Genomic DNA, 19,146 nt, shown 5'->3' on the forward strand with positions numbered 1-19,146 from the left:
CATGCACAAAAGAAGGGGGAATTACAGAGAGGTTGTTCCAGTATCAATCCTCACAGTTTAAAGATGTAAGATGCCAGGTATTCGACATTGTCCTTGAAGTCCAGCCATGTAACTGGAAGTAGAAATTTAAATAAAATTTTGGATATTTTCGGAGGGTGAGGAAGGGTTCTGATACTTGATCCGAGTGCATCCAAGCAGCTAAGAGGCAACTCAAAAACACTTTTAGCCTCAGTGCTTACATGAGCTACCTGACTTTTGATTACCTAGCTTTAGTAGGACTATGAAAATCAAGATCAGACAGGGCTAGTGACAAGGGAGAGATCAGAACCCAGGCACGGGGAATCCCAGTCCAAAGTTACGGCAATAGTCATTATATAGAGAATTTTTCCAAGCTCTGTGATGCAGATAACCATCTGGCTAGCCATATTTAAGAGTACCTAAGTTGGTTAGTCCTTCCTTGATAAAGAGTTTATGAGCAAAACAGTCTCATCAAAAAAAAAAAAAAAAAAAATCACTTTTCACTTGCAGTTTGGACTTAGGTACTTTGACTGGCAGAAAAGAGGGATGAAGTCACATTCATTACATACCACAGGCAGAAATCTGTATTAAGGTGCTTGAGGCGGCACTGGTCACATTTTGAGGAAGAGCAGAACAGCAGTGGGATAAGTCAGAAAGGCACTGGATTTAGAAACAGGAGTAGGTTAAAGTTACTCATGGACTGCCAAAGGCATTTAAATGAAATACAGGCAGATAAACATTTCAAATGCATATTAGTTCCCTTGTTCCACAAACCTGTTGCAGAAACATTCATGGCACAAAAGAATACTCTATATGACACTAACAAAAGCCAAAAAACCCGACTTCTACAGAGACCGAGATGACCTTGCATGCAGGCAGTGCCACAGGTCCACAGATAATGTCTGTAGCGTCCTTGTACACTAACTACTTGGGAGTACACACCAAAAAAAACCTACTATCAAGGTTACTGTAATGTTCAAGGCAAAGCAAGTAGTATTGCCACAGCTGAAAGAGAACACACAGAAAGCTGCAGCAAGGAGGCTAGAGAATGAGGTCACCCAACTGATTCAAGTTGCAACCTGCTCATAAATGCAGTGGAGCCTTTCACCCAGCCAGTCACTCTTATCTAACTGTTTCATAGGTGAAAGTAAACATCTGAGCTAGTAGGATGTAATTTGTTTGGTAAAAAAAGTGACTGCTTTTATAAACTTGATTTGGAGTAGAAGCCTGTATCGCTAAATAAACACAGATCCAGAGCCTTCAAGATAGCTGTACGAGAAGTGATTTTAACTAAATTATACCTTTCTAGCCACAACGTGCAGGAAACTTGCCATTTATTTAGGCTGGTTAGTCCCTGTCCTTCAACAGGAAATATATATATAAAACAATTAATAATAATAAAAACAACCATCATGAGAATTAAAACTTTTATTAGTGTATTCACATATTAGGCAAATGCAACACGCATGAAGCTTATTTCTTAGGTTCACAAGTTCTACCAATACATTAGTCTACTGGTAAAACTAGCACAAACTGGTAACTGCTTTGCCAATTTTTAAGAGTTGTCTGGCCCACTTTTTCAAGGCTTGATTTTTGGTATTGCTTCTATGCCCTAGTCATTACGGCATAAAAATATCCATCACTATTATCAATTCAGTCAACTGATTAAAAGCTGTAACACTGGCCACATTTTTGTTCTCAAAGCTAAGTTATCACTAGCTGTACTTACAAAGTACAGTACTAGTGTAATGGATGAAACAATGGGAAAAACAGACAAAGGCAATCCTGCTACTGCCACGATAACAAAAGAATGACAGACAGCTAGATCACAAGATTGTTAGTAAGATGTATATTTTTCAAGTCAATAACCCTTCTATACAGTTTCCCAACCCTTCCCCAACCCAGACTTATTTGTAGAATATATTTCAGAGTATTTTTAATATGGTGCAGCTGTAGTGTCCAAGGGTTCACAATAACATGCACTGTCATGAAGAACCTAGAAGTCCTCCTTCGCTGGTCATACCTCAGCAACCACTATCCTAGAGGTTTTGCAGAAGCAACTACTTTTAATAACAAGGCCCATTATGACATAATGAATGCGTATGATCTGGTATGTAAGTAACCTATACAAAGCCACTCAGATCAGAAATTTAAGTTCTGTTACTGAAATATGTTAAGAAGCTGCATCTATTTAAAACCTATACGAAAGAGTCTAGTTTACCCTGGGAGAGAATTTTTCAAGGTATTTGGCCTCAAAAACTAAAAAATGAGATTCTTAGTGACATCTGCTTAATTAAAATATACAGATGTAAGGGGTTAGCCAATAACCTTGTATATTTAATCCAGTATCCAATGCTACTACAAAATTCTCATTCCATGAGAAAAACATTGATCTCAATGAATCAAGATAAAAAAAAGTCCCAAATGCATCAGTGCCAGCAATGCCAGCGCATCTATTTCTGACAACAGGTGCATCAACTCAGATGGGTAGGGAAAAGTAGACTCCTAGTGTGATGGATACTTGGAATTTAAAATATGAACTCATTTTAGGCCCCATTAAGCATATAACGTGTCTTAAGATTTCAGAGACGAATCTCAGACATTTCTTTCCCTTCCAATGGAGGGATTTTCTTTTTCTTTAAGAAGGCAGCAAAAAGTTAAGCTTCTCTACAAGGAAAGTCTGCTTTTTATGTTTAGGACAACTCGAAAACCTGCTTATATAAAAAAATATAAAAGAATAAAGGAGTAGAGTCTTGGAATTTTGAGAGATTTGCCCCAATCAAAAAAACAAACATCTATTTATGGGAACTAAAATGTAGAACAGCACAATACTGTGATATTTGAGATCATGATACATTACCTGTACATATACTTAACTATTCATGTTATTGATAAACCATTAGGACACTCAATTATATACCCAATAAAAACACCATTAAGAGTCTTTAGAACTGTCCCTTCTTCCTTCTGAAGAAGGCGCTTCTATACACTAAATTTTCATCTAGTATCAGAGTATAGGAAACAGAATCCACAAGGTGCTTTAATTGATGAGACCTCAAGTGCTGTTTTCTTTTCTTTTTTTTTTTTTTTTTAAAAACCTTTTTGGATAGTAAACAGTTCATGGGGACCACACACAAATACTACGACAGACGAGCTGTTATATTAAGTCTGTTGACTGGACTCGATATTTAGCCCACTGGTAACGGAGGAAGGAGTTTTACGACATGCTGGAGCAGCGTACTGAAGGGGAGCCCATCTGAGTCAATACTTTGTCCAACCATTGTAGAGGTCCGTTCAGATGAAGTTCAATCCAGCAAGGAGTGCTTGTTACCGTTTGCCGCCTGGAAAATGAAGAGGAACAGAAAAGTCAGAGAGCAGTTTTGGTTACCGTAAAGTCCTCCACCACCTGATCAAGTGTTTCCATCCATATGTACCACACAAAGATAAAAATCTGCAACTATTACATAACTGTACTAAGGTTTCTGTTTGCAAAAACACCCCACATCTGTAAGCCTTGTCAATAATTACAGGTATATCTTCAATGTCCAGAACATAGTTTTACTCTGCAGATTTAAACTAGAACTGCAGCATTTGCTTCAAGTGCCACACCAAAAGTCCTACTTTCAAAAAGAGACTCAAAACTGAAGCTGATCTGGTGTTCATACCCCAGTCAGCCCCACACAGCTAACATCTAGATCTTCAAAGAGTTTGCATGCATAAGTGGGTTTGAATTTAGAAGACAACTACTGAAAAAGAAGGAATAGAAGCACTTTGCTCTGCACAGTCAGAAAGGCTGAATAGCACAATACTATCGCTATCATAAGGACAACTGCTCTGAAAAGCTAGACAAGAGAAACGTATAAGGGAACTGTGCTAAATGTTGTCAAAAACACTGCATTGTACCACAGTATGTGGTTACACCGTGTTAAGTGATGTTATCTCAAAGGAACACCAAACTTTGTCTCCGATTTCCTGTATTTATACTTCTACATTTGTTTTGTACTGTAGCATCCTCACGCAGACTATTTAAGTAATTTTTTTTTTTTGTGTTTCCCTTGTCTTCTCTATAAACTTCACTGTATTTTTCCAGGATTGAAGCCTTTAATTAAACATCACAGAAAGCCTCAGTAATGCTGAAGTGTTGACAACCTTCATTAATTCTCCCATGTGTCCTTGTTTTAGGGATCTGTTACTCAGAAATCTTCCCTCCCATTTCCAAACTAAAGAAATCAGCATTGGACATTCTCTACCTGAGAAATCCTGCTATATCACACTACCCACGCCAGGCATGGGAGTTCTCCTGAACTAGAATGGCAAGACGACTGCTGCTAAGCCAGTTTTTCCTAGTAATTCTGGCCATTCCAGAGTCAAAGAGGGAGGCATTAAGATTCAATGACAGCAGATTAGTCAGGCACAAACACAACCCCTTCATTTTCAGCACTGGCACTGCAACCCTCTGCTTTAAGTAAATCTGTTTATATAAACAGAGGAACTGTAAAGGCAAAACAATTAAGCCAACGAGAGGACGGATTTCAAGAGTTGTCTGTGGTTTTTACATTTTCTAGGACAAGCGAGCGGCCAGGGTCTGCGCGCTCTCAGCATTCTGAAAAACATTGTTATCTCAGTACTGAATACTTGTGCCAAAACAAAGTGATCCAATAAAAGAACAATCTAAACCACAGGAAATATAATTCCATTTAGTCCCGAATCCTCTCCCAAAGAAGGAAGCGCATTATTCCACCGCTGTCAGCTCCCCTACGATGTGTTCCATAACATGCTTCCTCAACACTTTGTAACTGGTTTTGTTCAACAGCCCTAGCTCTTCACTAAATTGGCAAAAGAGAAAATAGTGGCAGTCCCTTAACAGTCTGCTCAAAGCTAAAACTCAGCTTTTTTACCCCGAGTTTCCAGTCCACATATCGCTACGTCTCTCTGCTACAATTACCTCTACTTAACTTTCTTCAGAAGATGATTCTGTCTGAACTTCTAACCTAGTCCTCAATTCAAGCCAATACATATCAAACAAAAAATTAAGTACTGGTTTGGCTTTGCCAAAGTCTATGAGAAACATTTCTGACATAATAATGAAGCATAAGAGTTTTTACAAGAACGATTGATTTTACCCCACTTCATCTATTTTGACAATTCAGACTATATTCATTTAAATTCAGTCATGCGTGTAGTAGCAACCTCTTCTTGCTTTAATCACAACTGTAGCATAACCTAGAAGTTTACTGCATTGATAATTTATTAGCAGCACGTTAAACAGATGCAAGGAAACTAGTACGGCATTATGTCAGCAACCAGTTTCTGTTCTCTTCTGGCAGCCTTTCTACTGGAGCTTTTTCAACCCTCTGATCTCTGAAGGGTTTACAGACTATTAACAACCAACATTTTCCCTTCTTAAAAGTAACCTTTACCCAAAGCCTCCCCAGCACTAACACTCCATTCACTTCAAGTTGTCTCCGTATCATCTGACTGTCTAAGCCTTTCTTCTGTTCCGATTTGAATGTTGTATTTAATTATGCGTAAGTGTATACATACTCCTTTGGAGCCAAATCCAACAGTTCTTTAAACTTGAGCCAGATTTTTCTCTTCTGTACCTCTTGCTAACAAAGAGGTACCAATTTATTCCATTACTCAAATTTCTCATTTCATGTAATTAGACTTTTACAAAACTGGCTCCACTTAGGCGAGAGTCCTCCCCCACATACCGATGCTCACATCTACGTGGATATATTACAAGGCAGATAAAAGAATTTAAAACTCAGGATCTACAGTGCAGCCAACATGGCATCATTCAACTTCAAAATCAGGAATGATTTAGACTTAAAAAATCAGTACGTATTGCAATAGGATATGATGTCAGATTTCTGTTCTTTCAGTGAGCATTTTCTAGAGATGTTTAAGGGATTCTTTTTTAAACCACAAGTCTAAACTCTCCAAAATAATGAAATCTTCTTTAAAACTGTTCAGTTAGTAGAAGTCCAGATGCTTTTCTTTCCAAATTCCCATATTACATTAAAAACAGGCCCCATCCTAAGTTAGTTTTTAGTTTTGCTAGTAGAGAATACAATTGGAATCCATTCAAAAGCAGAAAAAGGACTATTTTTTCCACTCAAAAACTGTTTTTAGCAGTTTTACCACATACACACAGAGAGTCATCTTATTCCTGCAAAGTTTTTTCCGCTACAAGTTCCAAAGTATTTGCCATTCCTTAAATGTGTGTTCTCCAGCTGTTTTATTCTGCACAATGGCCTTAGAGTCGCTCCAATTTTCTCCCTTGGGTACCATCTACTGATTCCAACATCATATCCTAACCAACTCCTTACACTCTATATGGAACAGCACAGAGACTAAAACAATGGTAGGTTTAACAAACAGCAAATAATCATAGCACAAACATTGAAACTTCTGGATGTAGTCAGTGGTCTCGCCACAGTAAGCAAGCAAGCAGGATTGATCAGGGAAGTGAACTTTGATGACACTCCTTGCTCAACAGCTAACTTCCATGCAATACTAAAATCAGGTTACTTGTCCTTATGACTTAGGAGCTCCACAGTTGAGGGGGAGAGAAAGAAAAATTCATGCATTCAACCTGCAGACAGCAGCGAGAAGCCTGTACATATGGCTTTTGAGCCAGCCAGAAACAGAGCATTGAAGAAACAAGCAAATGATCAACTCTAAATTTAAAAGCAAAGACTTTTTTCTTACCTGTATTCAGCTCCCCATCCTTTAACAAAACTCATTCTTATGGTACACATTCTAGTAAGCTGATATACTGCTTCAAAACCCTGATTCACAGATTGAGCCAGAAGAGCAGCAAATTCCTGGTTATTAAAAATTTTTAGATTGCATCCTACAAAGAAAAAAAAGAAAAAAAAAGTTAAACAGGTACAACTAACACATACTCGCATTTGCTACACAGAAGCCCAAAACCGTGAGGAAACCCCATCCTAGGTGTCCAAAGGAAAGCAAATGAATGCATTTACTGGATTTTTTTTTCTTTTTTTTTTTTTTTCTTTTTTTTTTTTTTTTTTTTTTTTGGTAAAAGACCTTTGTAGGCTACTAACCTGGTGGAATTTTGCACACAGTCGCCGGATGCCAGCCGTATCTTTGATTACAGTTGGGGCTCTGAACAAAAATTGCACTATCACTGAGGCACTCAGCAAAAACTTCTCCACCAATGTAGTAGAGGCGTACTCCCCTTCCTATAACAAAACCCAAAGGAACTCCAGTTATGATATGACCCAAGTAGATTTACAAACAAGGTTGTTGTTTTTTTCTCCATAGAAGGCCAAGGTTTTTCTTTACAATGGCAATAGAAATCAGTTATCTAGATGACCATACTGCTGGGCTGACAGCTGTAGCGAGAGCAGAACATGATTAACTCCCCCCCGCTCCACAAACATACACCATTTGAAGGAAAAGCAGAAAAATATTTGGTCAAGAGGGAGCTAGAACTTTCTAGCCACGTAATGGCTTGCAACCAAGTCCAAGCTAGGAAGCAGCATTCATTCCCAAAGAACTTTTTCACTTGAAGAAATACTTGGAATTGGAATAAAAAGGGGATTAGATTTAACATTATTAAAACTTATGCCAGCACTAAGTGTTGTGTTTGAAGCAGCACATGCCACTAAGACAATGGGAAAAAAGCAAAACAAGTATTCTCCCTCTACAGACTCCTCTTACATGCACCCACACTACTAAGCAAGCCACTGCATACCTCTCTTCCCTACTACTTTGACAAAAACAACAGGACTTCATTCATCCCCATTACCAAAAAAACCCCAAAGCCACCCTATTGTTCACTTCTAAATTGTGATCTTTTTCTGAGTGGAAAAAATCTAGATGGGTTATTCTGGCACAAAAAAGAGAAATAATACAGGATTGATCTCCAAAAGAAAACTACTTATAATTAACAGGTCCTTTAAAGGCCCTAGTTTCTAAGAATCCCTCTCCCTCTTCTTTTGAAAAATATTTTTCAAACAAAATGTGATATTCTCTTAAGAAAAAAAAAAGACAACTCCTTACATGTTTGCTTTTCCTCATCATTGACTGTTTTAATCAGTCAACAGAGGCATATCCTGGGTTTCTCCACATCTAAATTTTATAACAGAAGCATTTGGATTTGGGGTGGGAGGAGTCAGAAGCTTCTATTAAAGAGTTTCAGTAAGAAGCAAATGAACACACTAATGAACATTGCTAAATGAAAAAAGAATCCAGCAAAAATTAAAATACAGTTTAACAAAGAACTTAAAAGCAAGATGCTGCATTGTGGTAAACGATACTCTTTAACTGTTTCAAAGAAAACCTTGATCCTGTCAAAACAGCACATTACCCCAATGGCAGCTTTTCACATTCCGGAAAAGTCAAGAAGTACTATTTATGTCCAATTTGCATTTTAAAAATTAGAATAAACTGAGCAACCTTTTGATATTTTCTAATTACAGCTTAAGTGTCAGCTATAAACGATGCTGAATTTAAATGCTACCCAGGGCAGCGTGGTCCAGCTAGGAGCCTGAAGGCCACAATCTGCCCACAGGATGCTTCTGTTCAGCACATCATCTTTTTCCAGAAGACAGAGAGCAGCTACGTGAGCAACAAAAATACCCGTAGAGCTGAGTACTTCCTCCTGTGCCTGCTCTCAGCCTGACAGCTGTGACACTGCTGCTGCCACCAACTTATAGAGACCACAGAATGAGGAAAGGCAGCTAGCTCCTTTCACCTTCAGCCATCACTACAACTCCTCCCTATTGCAACTGGCTGCCAGAAGCTGCTACACATTTCTCTGGATTGGGCAGCGGTGACTTCTGCATCTTTCCACTTCTGTCCTTCGCAGGAGTAAGTCATGCTCCCTCTGGCAAGTGTCAAGGGAGAAGTTCAATGGCTGGCTGCACAAGGGTGAGATGAGCCCAAAGCACAGCTCTGCCCATCCTGCTTCGATCACTTCAGCTTAATGGCTAAAATGAAATTAAATAGTTAAGAGATCAGCAATTTTTACCTATGTGCCGCCTTGTCATTTCCACTGTAGCATTTCTGTTTACATTGGAAAGCAGACCTAGACAAAATCGTTCTGAATTTGATGGATCTGTAAAGCCATCTACAGTCAGTGAGGGTTGCGATGCATGGAAGGTTTCTCCCACTCTTTGATTCAATTCGTAATATGCTATTGAACACCAGAATGCAGGCTCCGAATAAGTAACTGGTTGCAAGTCTAAAAAAATTTAAAGAACAGAAAAACAAAAAAACAATAAAATAAGAGTAATCAAGAATCTGAGGCTGAAAAGAAACCTCTCTGCCCTGTTACTTGTCTCCTCCAGGAAGGACAGCTGTAGCCTTCTCAAACTACTCAAATTAAATTGTGCTTGCCATCATTTTTATCTCCCCCAGTAAACAGAATGGAATTCAATATTCCACACAAGGAGGGGGAGGGAAGGGGGAGAAGGGGTGACCTAATCTGACAACAGCTTGGGTACTTCAGTACTTGTATTTTTGCTCAGCAAAACAGTCAAGCTAAACACAGTGAAAATTAGTGAATGCCAGACACTGAGGCAATTCTGTTGCCTTTCTGTAACTTGCAAGGATTTTGGCAATATTAAAGTGAAATTATCAAACACTGAACCACACAGAGGAAAAAGTGATTAATATGCAAATGATGTTCCCTTGTTTTACACTATTTCCATGCTTTTCCTCTCTCTTTAAAGGCACCTCTAAATTCCTTTTATTCTCCTTTCCACACCTGAGTAACTTCCCTGTGCATCTTCAGCTTTTGCTATGTTACTTCTCCTTTTTACCTGTCTTAATTACTCACTCAATGTTCTGAACAGCGTGTTCCTGTCCTACCAGCTCCCTGTTCCTTACACAAATCCCAGGCGATCTGATCTTCCCTAGGCATTTATACACACACAGTGATGGCATCTGATCAAAGCAGGTGGGTAGCTAACATGGGAATAACCACTGTCTTGTGGTCCCGGGTGAAACAGTGCATTAGAAGTGCGGCAGAACAGATGTTTAGAGGGAGACAGCAACTCTGGGGAGCACTAGTTTGCTGAGGAGGTTTGATGGCCCCTGAAATTTGTTATCTACCCATAAGACTAGTTAGAGGCTATTGTCCTTTAAAGGATTTATGTTATAAATGCACTTTCTGCACACACAATTGTATAACCCCTTCTCTTTGCTAGAAGCTCAACCGTTATAGAGGTAGACTAGCACTGGTTATTAACCCAATTGTATTATGTTTATCAGAAAGTGAACCCAGAAGCCTCCTCCTACTACAGGTCTTATATTTCCAAAAGTACATTTTTACTTTTAATGTAATTACATATATAAAGAGAAGTGATCACACACACACAAACAATTGAAAGTAATTCCAGCTTACCCAGGCTATGATTAACTGGAGAGAGAGTACTAGGAGACAGCTCTGCTGGAGATCCTGTTGGAGCAACACAGATTGTTTCAGAGCAAATGATTCTTGGTATTTCAGATGGGAAGGTATGACCATTATCTAGGTACTAGTTTTATACTAAAATTCTTTGGAAATAAGAAACCTCACAAATCCTACAACCAGTTTTCCAGCATGTCACATCCTTATTCTGAATTAAGATTACATTTAATTTTCCAGACACCTGGGAACTTGCCCGTCCTTGTAAAGATCTCATTAACATCTTAGTATTGTATTTGGCAGAGATCTCACTTCATGCACACTATGTGAATATATCTCTACTTATGCACAATATTTAGAAACCAGTGAGAAATCAGTGACTTCTTCCTAGATTCAGTGAGAAAAGCTAAGAAAAAGTGGACAAGATAATCAAGATATTACCTCTCTATTCTCAAAGGAGAGGGTTTATTGCTAGAAAAGAACAAGCTGAACTTCCTCATTTGAGGAAACTATTCTTTCCTGGAAAGAGGAAGAAAAAACTCAGAAAAACATGGACTGTCCAATGCATCATGAGCACTAGTAGGCAAAATTCAGGTGCAAAGAGGGGTTGCACAGAAACATTCCTACAGTTACTCCTGAAGTCAGGCTTTTAATTAAGATACCTACTGTCACATAGTGGGAAAATATTGCAATTCTTACATAAGCTAGTGCAGTTGATTCCAATTAACTGAAAAAGGTTGCTAACATTAGCTAACCAAAAACTCTCTCAAGTCTGGCAGCACACAGCAGGAGGTTCTTATCCAACACGTTAACTATTCTTTGGCCAAGCCTGAAGTCAAACAGATTATCTAGGAACTCCTTCACACAGAGACAATACTATTCTTTTAGTAGACCCTCCTATACAAGAGCTCATTTGAAATATGGCAGAAATGATAAAGTATCAGAGACAGGTTCTCAAAAAGCAGCTTTTCTGCAACCTTTTTAGGCCAACAGACATCTTTCCAATGAACCTAACACCTTCCTGCTTGTCTTCAACAGGGAAAGTCAGGGATCGGTTAAGAACAGTCAGCTTTCAAAATCTATTTTGAGGCTTTCCAGTGAAGACTTATTTAGACTTGGATGCTTTTGTTATGAACCAAATGAAATGGACTTAACATGGCACAACATGTTTTAAAAACACTCCCCTAGCAAAAGTTATTTTGTCCGCAAAAGACTGATAGTGGTATTTTAAAGACAAAAGACCAGCTTACACAGAGCGCTACTACTATCATCATCTGAGCTGAATTCATGCCACTGTGTAGATGGACCCCAGCTAGCAATCCCTATTCTTGAAAGTGGTAAAAAAAAATTTTACCTGTATCCATGCTTTGGTTCAACTGCTGGTCACTTGTCTCTCCATCTTCACTGATGTATCCTGGAGGTGGTGTTTCTGTCAAAAAAGTATCCATTTATTGGCTCAATGACTGGAGAAATTTATAAGATTTAGCATTTGGGGTTTTTGTCCTCAAGTTGCCACGAGCCTCATATGTTACCTGAGTACTGAATTAGAATTTGACTTTTCAGGCCCTTTTTCCTTCCAGTAGGACTTTAGACCTACTAAACATCTTATTGTCTATGTAAAATGTATTCTCTCTTGTATGCCTGTCAATTGCTTACTGGGCAAAGTTATATAATTAATGGACAATACTTGTTTATTCCACACAATGCAAGATACTTTCACTACAATGAGTAACAATTTCGCAATTGTGATCAACAGCTTTCACATTTACCAGAATTACGAACAAGAAAACCATCTGGTGACTTCCAGAGAAAAATATGAGCTGCCTTATGTAGTATAACCGTAGGATCAGATACCCTCCCACAGTTTAGAAGCTGCTAGATTTAATGAAGGCTAGCTTTCAATTCAGTCCCCAAATCCATTTCTCTTTAATACCCGACAGTTGATTTCACTCATTAACTCCAGCTATATTATCTAACCAGTTTTCCCTGCAAAAGCCCTATTATTGCTATTAACTTCCAAGCTCTACAAAAACAATCACCTCTTCTTTCAACTAGCTTTCTTTAAAGAAGGTGTTTCACAGACTGAAGTAAACTCCGTAACAAGTTTAAAGCATTGTGATACTTGAAACTGTGCCTAATTCCAGAGAAATATCTAAAAATAGAGAGAATGGCTGTTCCTTTTCTCCATTCAAAAATTTACTTTGCAATTCAGATAATGAGTTAACCAGCTGCCTTTCAGGAAATAATTGTCTTTGAACCGGACAAGTGTCTTTTCCTATAAATTAAAGGCAAAACCTCAATTTCTTTAGTGAAAGTGCTTGAAGCTAACTAATCTCTACTACTGCCATAGAATTGTCTTTGAGACATCTGAGAGATTAAATACATTTAATTACAGTATTACCAAAAAGCAGAAATTTAAAGCTAAAGCCTTTTACTTGAGAATTAAAATAAAATTATTTCAATATGTCAGAGATTCACAGCAACAGAAGATCAGAATGAAGTCAGCAGGAGGAAAATCAATTGATTAAATAAAAATGAACTGAAGAATTATCTCTTTGGTGCATTCTGTAAAACTAGTATGCTAAATATTAGAAATTTGTGACAAAGAAAACTCAAATGAGCATTTAAAAGGAAGATTAAGGAAAACCTTTACCAGCAAGAAGTACGACGGTAAAAATCTTACTGTTTTGAACATTTTTATACAATTCATTGTGATAAAGTGGACTCCACCCATCTCTGAGTCACTCATTATAGCTAAGCCCACAGCCATGGTAAAGGTCAGTAACCATTTCCAATCTAACCCACACCTCCTGTTTCCAGTTACTAATCTAGGTTCGTTGGCACAGATAATTTCCATATCTAGTCTCTCTGAACAGAGATTTCCCCCACCTAGTACTATTAATACAGCTTTTGGGTCAGAGGTTGAACACCACCACAGCTGGAAATAAATGCTCAACTGTAACATTAAAAATCCTTAGCAGAGTGAATGCTGCCAGAAGTTTGGACAATGCCATTCAGCGCATCCCGAACTTAGAAGGGAACACAAAGCCCCAAAAGGCCATCCTATGCCTTCCATGGTCACCATCCGCCCAGCAAGCATACATGACGTATGCCATAGGTGAAACCAGTCTCTCTGTAGACTGAGTATCGAGACAGTATTGCAGTGCAATACTACCAGGGTTGTTACTCTGGTCTGCAGCTAAAGAAAAAGGTTCTCTGTAGCAGGCTGTGAAGACACACAAGACTTATCAGAACCTGTCAGGCATTCAAGATTAGTTAGCCAGGTCAAATAAAGTAAGATTCCACAATACAAATTCAAAAGAAGGGGGTTAATGGCAAAGAGAGGAAAGAACTCTACAGAAATTCAAACTGTGGTTAGCTGCACAAGCATTTGAAGATCACGTGAATACTCACAATCACCTTCAACAGACTGCTTGCAAATTACTATCTATAGTTGCTTTAGATCATTTACACAACACAATTTTCAAATGGTTGCTTTCCAGTAGTTGTCTGCAAACACTATCAAAAGCCCTCAAACTTGAGTGGAAAAAAAAGTTTTACAATCTTGGAAGTTGGTGTCACTTTTTAATTCCTCTCCTCTCCTGCTCTCCTTAGCCAGCAACAAATGTGCCACTAATTAAACAGACCAGATATCAAATCCACTGAGATTCCAGGTGCCATTTCATTCTGCAATATATTTAAGAAAATGCAAACAACATTCTGTTTAAAACATGTAGATGTTTTGTATACTACGCATGTTGAGCTTCAAGGTAGTAATCTTATTTTTCTAGAGTCAGGATCTGAATTTTTAGCTTATTCATCAGTTTTTGGAAGCTGCAAGGTAGTTGCATTAAAGATGAGTGAGAAAATTTCAGCTTTGCATGGTTTTACACTCTAGGCAACTTCCTGAAGAGACAGGAAACAGGAAGTTAGGGCAGGAAACAACAGTGGCTCATTTTACTTCACAATATGGATGCATACCTATGTGTGCACAGTAGCACCTTAGTCTTGATATTTGTTCAGGGTGGGAAAGCAGCAAACAGATAGAGGAGGAATTATTTCACAGTTCAATTTTGTTACATTGTTCTTTCATATTAAAAAAGGACAAAAGTGCATGGACACAACAGTAACAAATATGCAAAACAAACTTTGATCAGTTGCAACCTACAGTTTAAAAAACAAAAACAAAAAGCCCCAAAACCTTTAAGTTGCCAGAACAGTTACCTAAAAGGTTTTCTCCAAATCATACATGTGCACTAAGAAATTGAGCAGCAGTTTACTACTCAGTCTCCAATATATAGCATTTGGCAACCCCTATATGTTTGTAAAACAGGCTTAAAGCATGAGGCAAAGGTCTGCTTTGTATTCACTAGCATTTTGAATCATAAGCTAGCTTATGGTACTTACACAACCGCACACGTGGTTTCACACAGGACTGCACTTCACAAATAACTACGATCAGATATTTCGACAGGAATACATCCATCCACAAAATCAACAAGACAAGAAAACATTTAATTTATTTGCGTGTCTTCCAAGCCATTTGACCACTTAGGAGGATGAAGTTACTATCTTTGTTCCAATGGTACAACGTTAAGCACACTGTTTACAGTGAAAGTTAAGAAAATACCTGGTATGTAATTGCTCTGTGGTTCAATTCCAGCTGGAAAGTTAGTGTTTTCAGGAATGGAATGGGTATAGTCATCGAGAGGTGGAAGTTCCGTGAGGATCTCGGTGTGCCGTGGCACTAGTACAGGAGGCAAGACTGGGAAAGAAAATTTTAAAGCATTAGTTAGACTCAGAAAATATACACTTTACTTCTGTGAGCTAAAAGCCAAAAAGAATAAATAAATCTAAGTAGTCTAAAAATGTCTTTAGATTCCTTGAAGATTTCTAAATGTCACGGTATTAATGTTTGCTACAGAGCTGCTAGCTACCCAAAACAGATTTGTGAGGTCCCTGTTAAGTAAGATTACCCCATATCAGCTAAGGTAAGTCACTTCCATTTTCATTTTCATGTTGGATTATACTTAGCCAACTGGAAATTGCTAGTAATACTGAAAGCATTTATCAAAGGCATTCACATTTGTAAAATATGGATTTTTTTTCAGTAGCTTCACTATTAAAAACTTTCAGTGGATGGAATTCTCAACATCTGTATTTTCAGTCGTCTTGCAGTTTTGGCAAGAGGACACATCACCCTTTTCTATTTTTCATTTAAGACATTATGCTGAATAAGTACGGACAGGTGCTGCTACAGAATGGCCGAAGCAGTCTTCCTACCTGGCGTCTCCACTCTCTGGTAGTGGTAAGGGTTTACACATACTTCATCCTTTTTAAGATTAAAAGCATATTCACAGTTTTCAATTGCTTTAAGTTCATGGTGGCTGTGAAGATCTGGCCAGCGCCACAAACGACAGTAAATAACATGCGGTAATCCTTTACGATGAGATACCTGTAGACGGCCATCGAGAGATCTATATGGGAAAGATGTTGAGAAGTATTTATAGACTGCATGCTGTCTCTTAATCACCTAAGCAACAGTGTACATACAAGGGATGGGTAGTTTATTTATTCTCAGAATTCAGTGGATTGGCACTGCTAGTGACATTTATATGCTTGGTAAAAGGCTTCAAATGTAAGAAAAATGGTGACATCAAACAGTGCTTTAACTTATTTTTGAGCTGCACAAATTATTGCCAGTGAGTTTGGGGTTCACTGAAAAGCCACTTTACCTCCAAGTATTTATGATGATTGCTTCATATACATTTTTTTTAATGCACAAGACAGTTGTTTAAAAAAATCATACACTTAATACTCCCTTGAGTTTCTAAGCCCCGCAGCTTTGCTGTGGCATGGATGCTTTATGGCTTTAAGCATAAAAATTCCCACAGCACTGCAAATAAGCCTAGAAGCAGTCAGCTGCCCAAGTGATCCACATGGCAGTATAACTGTGAAGCAAAAAGCACGAATGCACATCTTGTAAGGGCTGTACAGTTTATCTTCTTGACTTCATCTGCCTTGCTACCAGCTGAAAATGTTTTGCTAGTTTTAAGACAGACTGCATATGCTTACACAAATGCAGATGTTCATGATTGTTATGGGATGGGAGACAAACCTCAATACACAAATTAAGTAATGTGACATGAAGAAATAAAGACCCTGTTTAGAATTTGCCCACCATTAACTACTGAAGAATTTACAAACAATTCTTTAGCAGCTTGTATCGGATCCAATTAGCAGGATTTAATTGAAAGCTTGTGGCATACAAAGCAGTTTAAACACTTTGTAAGATTAGGTCTAAGGAATTAAGCATCTCAACTTTGTTAATATAAGTACCAAATCACATTAGGGCTTGCATTTAACAAGTCTTCCCATTCTTTCAATGGCACTGGCATGAAAAAGGAGTACTCCAGAATCAGAATTTCATTGGTCAAAACATCAGCTGAGAACACTTAGATTTCTATACTGGCAAGCAATTATTTTAAAATGCTGTACCATGAGAGGCCTAGGAAGCATTTTAGTCTATTTTACAGCTAAAGCATCCCACTACAGACCCTCCAAAGCCAATCCCTCCCACAAGACTTCTATGATGCGAGAGAGGGCAGAATATTCACCTGGTTTGTTCAGAGAAGCTGTAAAGGCCTGTTGTATCCCACTGATCTATCGTGTTTGGTGTACTCAGTCCCCAAATTTCAGAGCAAGTGCTGTGCATAAATTGAAAACAAAAACAAAAAATTGATATGAATATGGAACATGGTTATTCAAAACACCATGATGTCAAACATGGAAAAATGTACAGAATACGTCCTTCCACATAGAAGATAGAGCATTGTCAGGTTTCCATTTAAACTGGCATCTAATGCTATATTTTCTATATGAAGGAGGCTATTAAAATGGAACACGTGATTCAAGGTAAATGATAATGTTTTTAAAAGGTGAACAAGTTCTCTGGTTTTAAGTAGTCAATACAGTTGTAATGTTCCTTAAAACAGGCAAAACTTCCTCAGCCTAGCTCGTAACAAAATTCAATTTTAAAGGGTAGTTTCTGGAGGTTTTTTTGTTTTTGTTTGTTTTTAAACATAAACCAATCTAAGCTTTCAAACAGACACCGTGGGTAGCTGAAACTGAACTGTCACAGCCTAACTTTCAGGTACCACCACTTCAGTATCAATCTCATTTTCCATGCAGATACTAACTTCCTGCTTTTCCGAACACAGGAAAATTTGGACTCTGAAGAAGAACACATTACAGCTGGTAATCCTCACCGTTTTCTTTATTCCCCTTGATTAAAAAACTAAACACTATTTTCCACAAAACGCAATGTTTAACACAGTTTTATAGCAGTGTATTTTAAGATTTAATTATAGAATAACAAAACTTTAACCGGTAAATCAAGCAGACCAGGAAAGCAGGCGGGAAGGAGAGACAACCCATTTCTTTACAGAACTGCTTCAATGACAAGATCAAAGCAGTAAAGAAAAAGGAGCCTGTGACAGACACAAACTAAGAGCAGCAGATTTAAGCAAAGCAAGAAAATAGCATGGGTTTGTAAATGGTCAACATGTTTTCAAACCATACCTCAAGCTCGGCTCTGTCATGGACTTGTTCTGTGACCACTGGAAATGTTAACTTATTTTACCTAAGTAACACACAGCTAGACTTTGCATCTCAGAAATGAGTTTGTTTGACAAGCCCCTTACAACTCCACTAGCTAATCACACCACCTGAGGTTTGACTGGCTGATACATTACCTTTGAAGTTCATAGTCTCCGAAAAGTTTACCATAAAGAAAAGCAGCCAAGTTCGCCGAACTCTTAGGTATAAATACAAGCTTTGATATTTAAATTTAAGCTCCTAAACTTAGTTTATATACTTATGAGGTTGGATTCAGTGCTTTAATAAAGAGAAGTGACATTTTTATTTCTCTTCCTTCTACAGGGAAATTCACTAATGGATTTCATTAGAGTTAGAAAAGAGAAGACAGCACAGTACTGTACTTAAGACCACTTTTAGGGTTGACAACTACCTTAATTCCATGGTTGCTTCAATAATACATAAGCGTGGGCTACTGACAAATGCAATGAGTAGTTCAGGTCCCCTTCCGACCTGGCCACATCCTTATTTCTAACACCACGCCAAGGGAGGCGGGAACACTCATGCAATAGAGCAGCGAGCCACATCAGCGAATTGCCCATCTGATCCCAGAACACACGTGGCAGAAAACTAGCGTTTTGCGAGTTGCTTCTCAGCCAGATCAGTTCCTTTATTCCCTGTGGAGCTACACGAACGTGTCCAAAAAAACCCCCCAAAACAAAAAAACCTATGGCCTCTGACACGTCATTGATAATGAACACAAGCAAATCTTATGCCAGATGACTTCTTGTCTTTTTGCATTGGCAGGACAGAGACACATATTAAGGTTCGTTCTCTGACACGTATCCAGGCTTCACAAGAGCCAACTATTCTGAACAAGCGCCTCAACCTGATACCCAGATAATGTCACCACTCTCCAGAAACAGAGCGGTCAGAAGAGGGAGAACTGACCACTACAGGATCAGCAGAGCCTGCAACCTCTCCCTTTCATATTCCTAAAATGCTTCTGGGGAAGTGGGCTGCCAGAAGCTGTGTGAGGGTTGAAATAGCTGCCCTGAAGACACACAGGCAGCTCGAGGGCCTAAATTCATACTGTCACACAGATTGCACGTGGTCCCAAATTGTTGACTGCATCATTGGTGCAAGCA

General features: G+C 38.4%; 1 protein-coding gene across 4 annotated transcripts in view; it reads right to left on the reverse strand.

Moving 5' to 3' along the window:
• Positions 1 to 1,431: 1,431 nt before the first annotated feature.
• The window catches only part of LOC112994477 (mothers against decapentaplegic homolog 2), a 51,254-nt gene continuing 33,539 nt past the window's right edge, over positions 1,432 to 19,146 (reverse strand). For 3 of the 4 annotated variants that reach the window (XM_064500958.1, XM_064500959.1, XM_026118844.2), the window contains 9 exons: positions 17,020 to 17,109; positions 15,686 to 15,879; positions 15,033 to 15,167; positions 11,757 to 11,831; positions 10,400 to 10,453; positions 9,023 to 9,235; positions 7,092 to 7,229; positions 6,733 to 6,877; positions 1,432 to 3,359 (listed from right to left, as the gene is read on the reverse strand). In XM_064500958.1, the coding sequence (XP_064357028.1) occupies positions 3,236 to 3,359; positions 6,733 to 6,877; positions 7,092 to 7,229; positions 9,023 to 9,235; positions 10,400 to 10,453; positions 11,757 to 11,831; positions 15,033 to 15,167; positions 15,686 to 15,879; positions 17,020 to 17,109 (1,168 nt within the window). In that variant the 3' untranslated portion in view covers positions 1,432 to 3,235. The remainder of the gene's footprint in view (positions 3,360 to 6,732; positions 6,878 to 7,091; positions 7,230 to 9,022; positions 9,236 to 10,399; positions 10,454 to 11,756; positions 11,832 to 15,032; positions 15,168 to 15,685; positions 15,880 to 17,019; positions 17,110 to 19,146) is intronic. The other variant, XM_064500960.1, reaches the window with a different exon arrangement.

The sequence above is a fragment of the Dromaius novaehollandiae genome, chromosome W (assembly GCF_036370855.1).
Source record: "Dromaius novaehollandiae isolate bDroNov1 chromosome W, bDroNov1.hap1, whole genome shotgun sequence".
Taxonomy (NCBI): domain Eukaryota; kingdom Metazoa; phylum Chordata; class Aves; order Casuariiformes; family Dromaiidae; genus Dromaius; species Dromaius novaehollandiae.